Here is a 16,556-nt window from a genome sequence, read left to right on the forward strand (position 1 = left end):
ATTTTGAATATGAATTTGGAAAACTATTTTTTTAAACTTTGCTTAAGCATAGTTTTTTGCCACCTACAACAGCTGATGTTAGTAAAATGTATCATCAAGTAACTGGCTGGTTATAAGATTTACGCGTGGTTATTAGAGTAAATCTGGTTCTCGTAACGTTTTCGCAACCGCACCATGACGTCACTAACACCTATCTAAACCTAAATCTAACGCCGATTATACCTAAGTGCATGTAAGTTAATAGTTGGTGTTATAAGGCGTGACGTTCAATAAATATACTATTAAAACAGCTACTGTTGCGCTTGGGCTGGAAGCCCTAAAAACATGACTTTTTTATTAATCTGCCCGAAACTACTATTTTTTTAAACTCCCACACCACGACCGGTTTCGGTGACGGTGGCCGGTTTCATTGAAACCAGGCCAGGTACGCAGGAGTAATTTTATAGTGCCCAAGTGTGTGCGTAATACACAAGAGCACTCTCTATTCCTTTTACTCTCATAACCCAGTGGGACGGAAGACCGACACGACTGGCGAGAGGTCAGGCGCAGGACCGACTTTTTACATGCCCATCCGACGCATATCATCTTACTTGTCAGACAATCTGGTGATCAGCCTGCATTGTCCTAACCAAACTTGGAAATAACAATATGTTTCCAACGCGAGAATCGAACCCACGACCTCCGAGTCAAGAGCCATGCTCTGAATCACTGGACCACGGAGGCGGGATACTATTATAACAACATGTAACGGCTCCAAATCCTAATGCTGAAGCCTGAATGCATATTTAAAAGTGGGAATATTGTTTTTTTTTTTTTTTTTTGCGAAACCCTCCGAGAAGAACTACTCAACTACCCATCCTGTTGGTACTTGGAAAGGTTTTAGATGACGGTCTTAAAAATTTTAGCGCTTAATTAAAACTTAATAGACCTAAAATATCTTAAATAATATTTTAAGATCCATTGTTTTAACTTATATTTTCTAAACTAACACATTCCTATGCTACTGTTTGGTCTATTGATCCGTGTCGGCCTGATAAAGATAACGTATTATGATAATGATAACAAAAAGCGCATCGTTTCACGTATGACCGAACTGACGGTTATAGTTTGAGTCGGGGTTTCTATACTCATCCTTTTGTAGTCGATTTAAGGGTCAAGTAAGGGTAAAATAACTGTGAACGTGGAACGCGCCCACGTGACCTTTGCTAATAACCGATTGTGATTAAAAGTCGGTTGATGCATCAGTTATAGAACTTATATAGAACCTTTGGTAGTAAACTTATAATTTAAAAAATAATTTATACTTAAAGTAAATAAAAACTTTAAAGAAAAGTCAAAGTATTGAAGTATAGTAAAAATGTAGAGATTTTATAAAACCTATTTGAGATGGTAAAAGTATACCTACTTAGAGGCAGAGACCAGACGAATATTTATTACTCTATGTTAGATCTAAACATAATATTTCCTCGGCGCTACCACTACCGTAGTTCTGTAACAAATCATTGTGTACATAATTTAATGGTATCATGTTCAGAATTAATAGACTTTCGACGAGTAATCGTACGCAAATGAATTTCACCGTCGCTAAATACTTCTAGAAAGTCGCTCTTATTTATGGTTGTAAATTAACTTTTTTTTGGCACAGGAAAACGAATACGTGGGAAAACATTTTGACAATTATACTTTTTTATTATTTCCTCCATTCGGCAAAGGTAATCGAACTATTATGCCTATTGATATAAGTGTTTAGAATATAAAGGAAGTAGGGATTAGATCATCGATATGTTTTAACCTTTTAAGCTTTAGGCATTGAGCTATAAATTATTGGTTATGGTAATATAATAGTAGGTACTAATCATAATTATTGTTTTAGCAACTTTACAAACTAGCAAAAAAGGGTAGGTAGATAAATAATGGCAAGTAAGTACATAAAACATATTTCGTTTGTAATCACTATGATAATTTGATTAGAAAGTAAGAAAGTAGAATGAAGAGTGCACAGAATAAACTTTAAAGTGTGTACTTATAAGTAGCAATGACTGCCTTATTTTATTAAAATTCATGTTATTATTACTTTTTTTAAATTTAAATGGAAATGTCACTTTTTTTTTTAAATAAGCCAGGCACTCCCCATCAGTGGCAAGAACCAACGTTACACCACCGATAGTGTCAATAAAGGCATATAAAGGAAACATTCCTTTTGCCAATGCACAACTTTTGACCTTAATACGACCATTATAAGAGCACAATGCACCATAAAGCGACAATATTGCAATATCTTAGCCGCCTACACACGTTTTTACCTTACCCTTAAGCCGATAGAATAAGGCTCACTTTTTGAAGTAAACTAAGCCCTTTAGTACTTTCTTTTGACCCACTGACATCCAACCTTTAGCTATGGTAAGTTTCGAAACTGATTCTAATCCACGGAAAATGGAGCAATTTGAAATTTATATTAATATTAGCATAGAAAGTACTAAATTGACAGAAACGTTTACTATCTATGCTGGTGCTGTAGTCTAGCATGAAAATATTATAAGGGTGGGTTGCACCAACTTACTTTAACTATAACTTCAACTTTAACCATAACAAAATGTCAAATGAACTGTCAAATCCCTAGTAAAAGTCCATTATGGACGCCATATTTGACGATAACTTTAACCTTAACTATAACTACGCCTCTGGTGCAGACCCTAAGTATATCCAATTCCTGCTTAAAAGCTATTTTTATTACATCAATACCTATCTTAAGAACTTGAATTGGAATGTGTGATGTTTCTTATTGATTGATGATGTCACATTTTTGTGAGCAATCTACAATTATTCGACCTTCTAAAAATTCACAACTGGTTTTCTTTATCTTAGGAATTATAATAATAGTATATTACTTTAAATGCTATTATTGTGTAAATTACAGTATTAAATATTTATGGCTCTTTTTATATAAATATTTAATGCCTAAAAGTTGGGTCTTCTCTTTTAAGCTATTTTTTAAAGTTTTTTGCCTAGGTATATCCAACGTCTTCACAGTTCCCCTAAAACTGCAATAGCAAATCAAAATCCATTTTCTCGTGGCTCCCTAGATGTCCTAAGTCCTAACCGCATAACGGCCTTAATCCTGGGGTGGGCATGGTCATTCTAGACTACAAAGCCCCTGGTATAATATGCCTTTTCGTTAGCACTTTTGAATTTTGATTGGCTTACGTCAAAAAATTAACCAATCATGCAGAAACGTTTAATAAATGATATGCTGTCAAAAAACCTTAGAATAGAAACCGGGCATTATGGCCGGTTTACGTCATTTCAGTTCACTGATCTTATCCAGCGCTGGATTAGATCACTGGACTCATGGACTGGAAAATATGTAAACCGGTCATTAGGGTAATAGAAACCGTACTCGTTTCCCAGTTTAAGGCCCAATTTCACCAACCTCTGTCAAAGTTAATGCACGAATTAGTATGTTATCTCTTTCGCTTTTAGGGTTCCGTAGCCAAATGGCAAAAAACGGAACCCTTCTACCCGTCCGTCCGTCCGTATTTCACAGCGACAAATGGAAAAAATATTAAAAATTTTAGGGGTCCCCATAGGTACAACTGAAACAAAAAAAATTTTTTTTCGTCTAACCTATGCGTGTGGTGTATCTATGAATAGGTCATCAAAAATCATATTGAGGTTTCTAATATCACTTTTTTCGAACCTGGATACTTTGCGAGAGAGACTCTTCCAAAGTGGTAAAATGTGTCGTCGTCGCCCCCCCCCCCCCCCCCTCTAACTTCTAAAGTAGCTTCATGATAAATCTAAAAAAAATATATGATGTACATTGCTATAAAAACTACCAACGAAAATTGGTTTGAACGAGATCTAGCAAGAATTTTTTTACGTCATAAATAGTAAACCTTAATTTAACTTTCATTAAATCAACTGAAATATAAAAATAATTCAAAAACATTTTAATTTCAAAAAGATAAACCTTATTGCTGCTGCGGAACCACAGAAATGGATATAGTTAGAACTGTGTAAGTGTGTATGTACTTCGCGTGCCATCGCGTTCCCAAACGTTGTACAATGTCAAAATTTCGAAAGTCTGTTCTTTAGTCTGCGCTCCACCGTTATCGGAATCGGACGTCAATCGGAATTGTAAAAATGTCTAATTGTGCCGTATTGGCTGTGGAAATTCGACTAGAAACGTTGGTCTAAATAGTGGATACGTTTCTTTTCATCGGTAAGAATTTTATTATTAAATCATGTGTCCTTTATTTTAAAATCAATTATTTTATGTTAATCGCGGGTGGTTGTAGTTTTTACCATGAAATCTACGTAACTGCGTGTGTACCGAATGATTCATAATACATTGCCGCTTTAGTTAGAAAATTATAGAGCCCGTTCTGTTTGTCCGCTATTGAGCGCGCAATCTAAATAAAACAATCGATATTTTCACTCATCGCTTAGTTTCGAGGTACAGTCAATATTCTCATTTTTCTGTCAAATGAAGCAAATAGTGTTGTACATATTCTCGATTCTAATTAATCGATTTTCGAAACAGACATGAAACAGAGGAATGATAATGTTCGCTTTGGGATATTTTGTGACTCGGTAATTATATTTTATGTATTTATGTTCCTGTTTAGTGATTTAGTTTAGAATAATATAATATATTACTACCTGTCCTGGCAAGCACGTATCTTTAGATTTATCATTCCTCTGTATATTAACTCGAATAATAATCGGTTAAAAAATCGATATACCTATTAAAGTGGCAAAGTAGACGAGGCGCGGCGATGCCTTCGAATCGATTCCACGCGTACGGGTATTCCCATCACTAAAGCGCTCTTGTGACGTCACAGTAGGTATGAAAAAAGTGACACGCTCGTGTTCATACAAATTGGAGCTACATGGCGTTTCTAACTAGATCCATTTCTGTGTGCGGAACCCTCCATGGGCGAGTCCAACTCGCACTTGGCCGGTTTTTTATGAATGTAAGAGAAGACATGACTAATTAACAAGCTGTTAACACTAACAGAGGTTGGTGGGCCTAAAGGTGGTCCAAGCTCCAAGCGACATTATTTTGGTCAATGGTCAGTCCGGCCTTGCACTGGTCACGGCCGACGCGGGTTCAATTCCGGCATGTGAACAACCTCTGTTTTAATTACAACCATGGCTTTGTTTCGTTGTATTAATGTAATTTATTATGATTTGTTTCATAATTACCTACCTAAGTTTATATCTGATGAAGCGTGAATTATGTAGCTAAAGTCGGATTTTCTTATGCTCACGCACGTGACAAAAAATCTCATAAGCTTTGTCCACACTGTGCCTTTTTCTGCTCGTCAAGGGCATGCGTTATAACTTATAGCGCAGTGAACAGCGAACGTGAGGCATGCCCGCGACGCATGCCCTCTGAGTTCTGACCGTATCCAAAACTTTCGCTTTGTTATTAAAAATGACAGTTGGCGTTGCGTTCGTTGACGCATTCAATTATTGAATGCGCCAAAACGAAAGTTGAATGAAAGAAGATGACGAAAATTGAAAACGAAAGCGCCCAGTGTGGACATAGCTATAGATTAGGTATAGGTATAATAATAATATCTTTTTATATTTGGAGACATCCTGTTGACCTTTTGAAAGTTCCGATATTACAAGGTTGGCACTTGTCTCGTAAGTCGTAAGGAAAACCCTTGTAAGTTTATATTCGAGAAGTTTACCTATTACTTATTGATATGATGATAAGGTTTATAATCCGTCAACGATCACAATTCACCAAACGCAAGACATTATTTTAATGAAAAATTATACCTTCCAAGGTCAAACTTTGATAAGAGTGCAAAAATTACACACATGCACAGTGCATACACTAGAAACACGAAGTCAGGGGAAAAAAATCAAAAGTATTAGGTATTTCAAAAGACCTACTAGAAGTCGCTATTTATAAAATATAGCAATAATTGGATACAACAATCACAGCCCGGCTAGCTCAGTCGGTAGAGCATGAGACTCTTAATCTCAGGGTCGTGGGTTCGAGCCCCACGTTGGGCGTAATATATTTTTCACTTTTAACGGATATTGAGTGTAAAAATAGTTTTTTTTTTTAATATAGTAATAAAATTTTTGATAACAAAAAATATTTACTAAATCTTGTGGATTAATTTTCTTGGCACTTATAAAGTCTAGGAATTCGGTAATGTGATAGGTCAAGTGTCAACAAACAACAATTTAATTACTTACGTTTACGTACCTAATAGCAATTCAAACGTTAAAATAACGTAATAAGCACTAAACCACGTTCATTGTTTTGATACAAAGGTCACAATGTAGTTTTGTTGTGAAGTTATAACTAATTATAGTTAATAAATATTTAATTTTATACGTAAATCTAATGCTCGCCATAGAATAGAAGTAACGTTTTTAAGGTAAAAAAAAATGCAGTCATATTGTGCGTACTTTTTTTACATAATAGCATAGAGTAATAAATAGATTAATTCCAATATTTTCCTCCTGCCTAAAATTTTAACCTGGACCAGTTAGACGTACCTAAAAAATTGTTTTACGTGACCTACCTAAAGTTTATCAAAGCAAAGCGCCTACTCTAAAAGTTTAGGAGACTGCAACTAGTTGACAAGATACTGAAAATGTTTGTGGTCAAGTTTAAGTAACCAAAAGGTGATAGTAATATTTTAACAGGAATATAGGTTGATAGTGATTAGTGATTAATATTGTTTATAAATACTACATTTGGCACGCATTTTTTCCGCAATCGATAACATTATGTGCTCTACTAATGACCTCCTTATCGAACTATGGACTTTGATCGAGATATTGTAAACATTATTGTTTACCTGACAACAATATCTCTCAGTAATGAACTTACCTTACACCCGAATAGCGTAACAAGTAACAACATGCTTGTTAGTTCCCTAATTAAGTGTTACGTAAATTAAGTGTGGCCTTGGAACATTTTACTCATATGGAACTTCTCCTGTTTCCAGATGGACAGCAGTTCGGAGGCGATGGAGCTGCGGCGGGAGCTGGACGCCGTCAGGAGCGCCCTGCAGCAGCAGTCGGAGTCGGTGCTGAAGCAGCGACACCAGCTGGTCGAAGCTAGTCAAACCCTCGCAGCGAGGGACAAGGAGGCCGCCCAGGAGAGGCGCCTAAGACAGGACCAACTCGCTATCGTCCTGAGATCTCTAGTTCTCCTCGAATCCAGACTGAGCAGAGAACAGAAGCAGATACGTGTTTCTCTCCAGCAGAAAGAGAAAATCATCAAGTCCCAGCAGGAGGAAATCAACAAACTAAAAGCGAAGAAGTCCTATTGCAGCAATTGTCAGCAATTACTAGGTTTCACGAGTGAACAGACTAATATCGAAACCGATCCAGAATTCCAAAGCTTGGAGAGCACTGATTCGAGGTTTCCAAACACTTTCGTACGTAGCTGCAGTTATCGGGAGAGGAAATCACCACCGGTCTTCCAAAAAAATACTAGATTAAGTAAAAGTTTTCAGCTTCCCAAAACTGATGTCGCATATGGTAACACCAGCTCCAGTGAGGAAGGTAATACCACGAGTGTTGGGAGCAAAGGAACCTTTATTAAAAACAAGCAGGCGTTTGTGAGACGAGACGTCTTCAGAAGATCTCGAAAGTACAGCGGAAGGAAAAATGCCACCAAGCATTCAGACAATGCAGAGAAAATTCCTTACAACAATCCGACTAATAATAGCAGTAGTGCTGAAGAATGTCTAGCGATGTCCTACAAAGTCAACCAAGATGATAACATCGTTACGGCGAATCAAATCGCTAATGATATAAGAAGAGCGTCTCTTAAAATTGATCAGTTAATCGGTGAAGCTGCTAAGAAAGATAAAGACAGTTCGATGAGCGATTCAGACAAAACTTACTCCACGAAAATGGAGAGAATACACGGGATAAAAAGACAAGCGTCTGATGAAATAAAAGCAAATAGACAACTGTTTTTAAATCAAGTGCTCAGTGACGATGGCAATGAAAAGCCGTGGTACGTGAGTGATCCTGAACAAGACGCAGACGGTGGAGACGACAACCTACTAAATAATGACCAAAATAAAACAACTCACGATTTAATGATGAACGGTTTGCGTAAAGGTATTCTTAATGCTGAAGTCATATCCGCGAGGAACGAAGTTCTCTGCAATAGCGTCAGGCAAAACAATGACTTCAATATGAGATTTACCGAAAATACAAATACTAACTCAAATATCAATAACGATAATAATGAAGTGAGTGAGAATTGGTACGCTAGTACAAGTGATGCTGACGACACCCCACCGAATGAAATTTACAAGAACAATCCGGTTCTTGAGTGTGTTAATCAAATATTGCTCCAAAACTCCTTAGATGATAGTAGCAATGATAATTCAAAATCAAGCGAAGCGCCGAGCCCGAGTCCAAAATCATCGACTAAACGGGTTCAGTTTTCTACTCTGAACAGTATATCCTATGATGATAAAATAAGAAGCTCAAGTAATAACAATCATACGCTGCCTAGAGTTGATAGAAGGGCAAACAAAATTGTGAAGTTCAGCCTAGAAACAGCTTCGGAACACAGCTATGAAGTCCCTAACACCGCTCAAGGTTTTCAATATGAAATTCAAAGTATCTATAGCAACGAATACGAGCCAATCATTACAAAATCTTCCGAGCCTAAAAATCAGGAGCCCCGGCTCGTGAATGCCATAGAGAAGACCAGCGCTCCTAAAATAAGAGGGTCGATTGTTAAAAACATTGCGGCCAACATTGAAAGTCGTAATCTGAATAATCATGCCATCGACTCGAAGAACGATGGCCCTGGGGCGATGAAAATATTTAACAAGAGAAAAGTACCTCGGACCCCACCTGCCCTGCCGCCTAAACCAAAGAACTTGTCGACGAAATGGAAGTCAGAGAACCCCGTGAAACCAGCCACAGAACCTTTAGACTCTGAAGCCGTTGCGGCTAATCAACGGGTTGCAGACGTTAAGACGAGAAGCGTGGGACAAACGGCCACCGTTAAAAATTTAGAACCAGACTACTGCTCCATTTCAGAGATAAATGTTCCAGTAGTCAGCAACGGTAAGAGGGAGTTGCTGCTGACGCAACCGACTGTTGAGATACACAACGAGCAGTACCCAGTGCACACGTTGAATCAGAAGAACTCCGTGGCCAAAGTCGTGTCCATACCGCGGATGCAGACCAAAATCAGCGACCAGGACATTCCTAAGCTTCCCCACGTCACCGAGATCATCATTCCCGAGGAGGACGAAAAGCCCAACGAGAATATACGCTCCTTCCAACACGCTAGCGACAGCTACTTGAGTAACTTCAGCATCCATCCACTCCAACCCAAGCTGGACTCGCGAGCGTCAATTCAAATGGGCAATACTGTGTCGTCGATACTGTCAGAGATCAATAAGGGTGTCAAGACGACCGGAAAGCAAATCAACCTAACCGAACTCGACAATCTCAACCGTGCTAAAGTCCAGACCAAAACGGAAATACGCCAAACGGATTATTTCGATGAGATAGACAAGTTTGATCTGTCGCAGGATTTCGAGGAGTTCAAAATTGCCGAGGAACTCGGCAGCGGCGTCGCGGAGGAGTACAGGATAAGTTCAGGCAGCAGCGACACCTCCATCACTGACGTCACGGAGCCACTCACCACAGTACCTGAAGAAGAAAAGCAGTATGTTTCGATTGAGAACAACGAGAATGAAAGTGAAAAAAACCAGACATTTCTCGAATGTAAGGAAACTGTAAGCAAGTCAAAAAATGCAAAGCTCACCAACAAACCTGATCTGCTTTCTAATATAGAAAATGTTGAGACTGAGTCCGTAAGGAATTCCGATATCGAATCTAGCAATTCCTCTGGCAGCAACAGCGGCTCCTACAACACGGTCAAGTGCGAGCCGGGCATGATAATAAACCCCGAGACGCACGCCAGCAAAACTAAAGGTGCATTCGATTTCTTCCTCGAGACATCTGGTCTTAGTTCTAAGTCTATATTTACGCCTAGTAAACATTATGTGGGTATGAGGCCTCCCAGTGCCAACCATAAAAATGTTTTGAAACCCAAGGACATTAAGATGCGGGTGAAAAACCCAATCGCAACGAATAAAATCAACGAAAAACCTATGACGACTGCTATAAAATATTTTGAACCGTATGTCTAGCATAATAACAATGTAATAATGTAATCTAAATTGTTATATTTTAGTTTTACAAGATTATTTCTTATTCTATTTATTGTAAAGAGAATGAACTTGCCTGCATAATATTAATGTATTTAAATGTAATGTAAATAATATTTTAATATACTTACCTATATACTTTTAATTGAATAAAAGTTGTTAAACATATTTGCTGTTTGATTGCCTCACATAATATTATGTGAAAAAAAAATTATATGAATAATTGCTATTATTTTAATTAATAGCCAATTATTAGGATTTTTTTAAAGTTAAAGGGGAGAAAACAAACCAGAATTTAAAAAATGATTTTATAGATATTCTATTCAATTTTAGCACATACTTACTTAATTATTTAAAAATAAAACAATCTTAATTTCATATTAACACATCTTTAGATCTTATTTTTTTCTTTTCTTCCCTTTTCCTTTTGTTTCTTTGCTCTGAAGGTCCTTTTTCTGCACCTGAAAAGATAAAAGTTTTATGTTTATAAAACCTTTGTGATCTGTTAGTCAGGGTGATATAAGAATTTTTAAAACTATTAAAAATAGAAAAGGTTTATATTTTTGATCTTAATGTAAAAAATAAATTGAAACCCTACTAAATAATATATGTGAAATTGTATCTGTTTCTTGCATTTTAACGCTTCAACTCCCAAGTTCACACATGCAGCGACAAAATTGATTTTAGAGATGTGCCATATAGTCGGTAATGCCGACTATGAGGCCACTTTTGTAGTCGGCGACTAGAATAGAATAGAACAGAAATCATTTCTTTGCTAAAATAAGGTACAATATTATGATGTTAGTCAGGTATTGTGTATTAAAATATACAATGTTAATTCATGTAGTTTTATTTGCAATAATATTTACAAAGTAACATAACAACAATAACTCCATGGTAACGTCTATGGGTGACACAATAGTTCACAGATAATGTAAAGTTAGGTAAGATAATAATATATGACAGCCCTCCGCCGCTATTCTCGAATTCCTGGAGCAGGCAAAAGCTGCTCTACATGCCGGCGCCAGACTGTTCCTGAATCTGTTTGGACCTCATAATGCAGTTGGCCCAGACGTCGTAAGATCGTTCCAAAGGCCCATCTCTGGGAGCCGTAGGCCCTGACTTGGACCCGGTCGCCTGGTGTGAACATCTTAACTGTGGGCATGTCGATGCTGGCTCTCGATGTAGTCTGCGGTATTTTGCGAAACATAGCGTGAAGGGAAGTTCGAATGTCACGGCCAAACATTAGCTGGTACGGACTTTGTCCCTCGCTGTTGGGGGTGCGTCTCAGACGCGTCTTGACCGTCACTAGCTTACTTAGTAAGTCGCCTTCCTCCCCCTCCATTGCACGTATTGCCTTTTTAATGGTCTGTACGTAGCGTTCGGCTTGCCCGTTTGTGGCCGGATGGTAAGGAGCTGACGTTTTATGTACTATTCCGCATTTATCCATGAAATCCGTAAATTCTGCTGATACAAATTGACGTCCGTTATCTGACACAAGTGTATATGGGATTCCAAAGATGGAAAATAATTCCCTTAGTTTCTTGATACACCAGGAACTTGTGGTATTTTTTGTTGGTAGTATTTCAACCCATTTTGTAAATGCGTCCACGATTATTAAGAGCTGTTGGCCTTGAATCGGTCCGGCAAAATCGATATGCAGCCTTTGCCACGGCCCCGTCGGTTGCTCCCAATGATGTAGTGGGGCCTTAGGGGGTTCGTTTTGTTGTAAACGGCACGCCCTACATGACTTTACTTTCTGTTCAATGTCTCTATCGATATTTCTCCAATAAACGTGGCTGCGAGCTAGAGCCTTCATTTTGACTATACCACTGTGCCCGGCATGGAGTTCGTCTAGTACTTGCTCTCGTAGGTTTTGTGGTATAACGACTCGAGTTCCCTTGAGGATACAGTCATCCTGAAGCGTGAATTCATTGTCATTGAAACCTATTGCGCGTAAGGATCTGCCATTTTGTAGGGCCTCTCGCAAGGTATTTAGTTCCTCATCATTCCGCGTTTCCCGGACAATGGTCATTGGATTGATGTCTAAAACGTTGATTTGAGCGCGTTGATAGATGCAATGCTGGTCTTCGTAGGTTTCGTGCACTGTTTCCACAGGGAATCTAGATAGGTAGTCCGCGTTGCCATGTTTAGCGGCAGCTCTGTATTCGACTTCGTAGTCGAATCCCGAAAGAAAATGTGCGTAGTGAAAAAGCCTCATGGCGCTTAGGGCTGGGAGTGTTTGATGGGGATGGAAGATGGAAGTAAGTGGCTTGTGGTCTGTCACCAGTGTAAATTTCCGTCCATAACAATAAGGGAAAAATTTTTTGATACCCCAGAATATGGCTGTAGCTTCCTTATCTATTTGGCTGTATTTCCTTTCACTTGTGGCTAATGTTCTCGACGCAAATGCCACAGGTCTTTCTGATCCATCTGGTAGCCTATGTGAAAGTACTGCTCCTAATCCTACAGGTGAGGCGTCAGTGGCTATAATTAATTGTTTCTTTGGATCGAAATGTGCTAGAACTCTGTCACTGGCGATTTCCTTCCTTATATTATTGAAACAAGTCTCGCATTCTGATGACCAAATGAACTTGTTTTCTCTTTTTAATAATCTGTTTAGTGGATTTGCGAGTGTTGCCAAGTTGGGGATAAATTTATTATAGTAATTGGCCATACCGAGAAAGGTTCGAAGTTCGTTTCGGTTTACAGGCCTTTTTGTATCTAATATAGCTTTTACTTTTTCTCTATTTTTGTGTAAGCCGTCTTTGTCTATTGTATGTCCTAAGTAATTGATGCTACGTTTAAAAAATTGGCATTTATCTCTGTTTACTCTTAGGTTACTTTCTTGTAGTTTTTGTAAGACTTGGCTCAGTCTTGTAAGTAGTTGCACTTCTGACGCTCCCTGGATGATAATGTCATCGAAAAAACATTTGACCCCTTCTAATTCTTGGAGTAATTGATCCATGAATTTTTGCCAGAGGCTTGGAGCGACCTTAACCCCAAACATTAGGCGGTTTACCTTATAAGTTCCCTTGTGTGTACTAAGGGTTTGCAGGGCAGCGCTTTCGTCGTCCATTACCATGTTGAGGTAGGCTTGGGTAATGTCCAAAGTGCAGAAGAATTTACCTCCGTTCATTTCAGCGAATATGTCCTCGATAATAGGTATAGGGTATTGTTCGTCCTTTATTACCTTGTTTAGGGTTACCTTGTAGTCGGCACATAGGCGGATACTGCCGTTTGGTTTCACGACGGGGACGATCGGTGTGCCCCAATCCGAATGATCTATTTTAGTGATCACTCCTTCTCTGCTAAGTCGATCTATTTCCTTATCAACCTTGTCTTTTAAGGCGTAAGGAATTCTTCGAGGTTTAATAAAAATAGGTTGGACATCTTCCTTTAGGTTCAAATGGGCTTTGTAGTTAGGTATCATTCCTAAATCAGATTTAAATACCGTATTCGAGTATTCCTCTATAAGCTTCTCTAGTTTAGGTGTGGCTGTGTGTATTGCTCGCATATCTGCCAGATTGATTGAAATTTCCTTCATCCAACTTCTACCAAAAATAGGGTCTACGTCTTGATTAATAATGTATAGTTTTCCATTGAAACATTGATGTTTGTAGGAGCATTTGACGTAAGTCACTCCGACTGGCTTGAAAATTTCTCCTGTGTATGTTCTGAATTTCATGTCTGTTTTGAAAATTCTCGTTTTAATTTTTAATTCATTGTACAGCTTAAGTGAAATCGAGGACAAGGTAGCTCCAGTGTCAAATTCCATGTTAACCTGTGTATTTTCAATTTTAATAGGAATCATGTATTTTTCGGAAATTTCGCTTTTAATAAGATTAATGTCACACAAGCTCTCTTCACTACTCGTAGTGTGTTCCATTTGGTGTGTCGGTGGTGTTCACAGATAATGTAAAGTTAGGTAAGATAATAATATATGACATCAGGTAAACGAAGGATTAAAACAAGACATTTCAATTGGTAGCATTGTCAGTCAGTCATACTGAAGTTAGCTTACATTTATGTCAACTTTCATTGAAATGGAGTTGACATACCTTTCCGTAACTGCTCAACAAGTGGCCCACATCATTATTCTGTGACTTCTTCTTTTTAGTTTTATTAGCAAACACTGTTTTGGCCATCATGAGTTGCTTTTCCTGTTTTTCCTTCTCTTTTTCTTTTTTCCTATTTGCCATCAAGTCTTTGTAGTTTACATATTCCCTTTTAGGGGGTTTTGCACCTGCAAGATGAAACAATATCTATATATTTTGATGCTATTTATTAACTCAGCCTTTGTTTAACAACCCTACTGAACACATTGATAGTCACAATTCACACAGTTATTTATAATTTTCTTACCTAAACTTACAGCTAGTGCTATTTTTGCTTCTTCCTTCTTTGTAGCATCAAAACCTGACATTCCAAATTTTACTATTTCATGACGAACTCTCTTTAAATCTAATTCCTTCTTTCGTGCTACTTTATCACTTGATTCTGGTGTATCTTTACTTTCGAGTGCTTTCTTTTTAGGTTTATGCGATTCATATTTTACTACTTCAAAATTGGATTCCGCGTTCTTCAACGCTAGAGCCGCTTTCGTTACTATTAAAGACATCAAAATATTATTTATATAATTAGTTTAACACTATCATAAAATTATTTTATCGCAAAAAATCTCAATATTTACAAAGAAGCAGCAAAGAACGAACACGTGAAAATGACAATCACAGATGATCTTCTTCTTCTTTTTTTTTCATATAATGGCACTTCGGCTATAACCATGGCTAGTGTCGAGTATAATATTATGGCGGGAAAACAATATTCTTTATTACAATTTTTTATATATTATCGTCAGGTCAGTCAGGTCCAAAGTCTAGTCAAAGTCTAAGTATAAAGTCAATACAGTCAAGAAGTCAAGTCGGTCGATTCAGTAAAGTGGTAGGACGCTTTACTGAAACTTTTGATGGAGTTTTGGAGGGAACACGAAAGAGCACGTTTCTGGTTACTACATCACTTTCCCACACTTGTGCACGCGAATATTTAATGGTTAATATCCTACCAATATTACACATTAAAAACCCAGATAACACAATTTTAGGAAAATAATATAAAAACACAACATCACTCTTTCACATTCTCCCAAAAAACCTTCTTATTCTTCTTTTTAAAAATTTGGCTTTTAAAAATTTGGCACAGTTGATGACAAAATATGACAATAGACATCTGACAAGTGACAACGACATGACAACTTAGGCTCTTTTTCTCGTCTTTTTCTCTTTGCCATTTGCCAATAACCATTAATGAAATACTCAAATCCAATGAAATTAATACTACGTTTATCGTAGTGATTATATTCTCTTTGGTTACTACCGCGCGCGTTGTGAAGCTTCAAATACGCCCCAATTGGACCGTCTGTTGTTTAGTCTGCAGCGAGCGCAGTCACAAACGTGCTGCGTCTTGTCTTACCTAAATAAATTGAAAATGACGTCGCGTTGTGCGTTTTTCGAAAATGTACCAATTATGACTCGAAAGTAAACAAAACACATGGAATCTCTTACCACATGTCTTGATTGCAATAATTACCTCGATTATTTACATTTTCAATTATTTTTTCGAACAATCTGGAAAAAATCAAATTTTCGTCATAGTTCAGGCGAAGAAAGAGACAGCGATACGATTCGACGTTTAAAATTAGAACTGTCTCTTTTATGTAAATGGTTTTTCGTATATTTTGTTTCACTTAAATTTGTCAATGTCTGCAATTTTGAATTTGAAAATTGTTCAGAAGAGATTTTAAAAGGCCCATTCACGGTAGGACTGCACTGCAGTCCTGCAGTGAATTAGCCTCACTGATTGGTTCACACTCGTTGTTTCCGGCCGGCCACACCGAGTGTGAACCAATCAGTGAGGCCCATTCACTGCAGGACTGCCGTGCAGTCCTGCCGTGAGCCGTGAATGGGCCTTTTAAGCCGGCAAATAGTATGGACGTAACATATCTGTATAAGTAGAATATCATTGCCAATAACTGAACGTTTCTTCGCAAATACAGTAAAAACTAAATTATAGTAGGCATAATTTGTCTTCTTCGGATTCTTCCTAAAACCAAGGCTCATATTCTACAAGCATCGTATAAATTGCAGATTTTATCAGCGCGTAAAAAGTTAAAAACTAAAGTCCATGATTAAAATTATTACTGCATCTATGATCTACCTATGAGTTCTTTGTTGTAAACTCCAATAAACTATAAAAAACCATGTCTAAATGTCAATTGAAAAGTGATATTTCAAAATGTGCTATGTCCTCATGATGCAACTTTTGGGTATATATTAAAAACTGAATTGTGTTTACTCTCTTATA

At 37.7% G+C, this 16,556-nt stretch overlaps 2 protein-coding genes and 1 non-coding gene across 3 annotated transcripts in view; 2 read left to right on the plus strand and 1 right to left on the minus strand.

Annotated features, from left to right (window-relative positions):
• LOC121729337 (GATA zinc finger domain-containing protein 7-like) overlaps positions 1-10,361 on the plus strand; it is a 59,185-nt gene extending 48,824 nt beyond the window's left edge. The window contains exon 3 of the mRNA XM_042117816.1: positions 6,984-10,361. Within this exon, the coding sequence (XP_041973750.1) occupies positions 6,984-10,175 (3,192 nt within the window). The 3' untranslated portion in view covers positions 10,176-10,361. The remainder of the gene's footprint in view (positions 1-6,983) is intronic.
• Positions 5,961-6,033, plus strand: Trnak-cuu. The gene has a single exon. It is a non-coding gene; the product is annotated as a tRNA-Lys (tRNA).
• Positions 10,362-10,579: 218 nt separating the features above from the next.
• Positions 10,580-14,910, minus strand: LOC121729349 (uncharacterized protein C1orf131-like). The gene is made up of 3 exons (XM_042117828.1): positions 14,559-14,910; positions 14,255-14,439; positions 10,580-10,654 (listed from the first exon to the last, which is right to left on the minus strand). The coding sequence occupies exons 1-3, from the start codon at positions 14,812-14,814 to the stop codon at positions 10,592-10,594; spliced, it is 504 nt and encodes a 167-aa protein (XP_041973762.1). The 5' UTR covers positions 14,815-14,910; the 3' UTR covers positions 10,580-10,591.
• Positions 14,911-16,556: the final 1,646 nt, after the last annotated feature.

The sequence above is a fragment of the Aricia agestis genome, chromosome 8 (assembly GCF_905147365.1).
Source record: "Aricia agestis chromosome 8, ilAriAges1.1, whole genome shotgun sequence".
Classification (NCBI taxonomy): Eukaryota; Metazoa; Arthropoda; class Insecta; order Lepidoptera; family Lycaenidae; genus Aricia; species Aricia agestis.

What these genes read in the sequence shown, in the direction of transcription:
- LOC121729349 (XM_042117828.1), bottom strand. Translation starts at nt 14,814, where the DNA reads ATGTCTTTAATAGTAACGAAAGCGGCTCTAGCGTTGAAGAACGCGGAA. An exon ending in AGCACTAGCTGTAAGTTTAG is followed by an intron (nt 14,440 to 14,558) that starts GTAAGAAAATTA and finishes TTCATCTTGCAG; the next exon opens with GTGCAAAACCCCCTAAAAGG. An exon ending in TGTTGAGCAGTTACGGAAAG is followed by an intron (nt 10,655 to 14,254) that starts GTATGTCAACTC and finishes TTATCTTTTCAG; the next exon opens with GTGCAGAAAAAGGACCTTCA.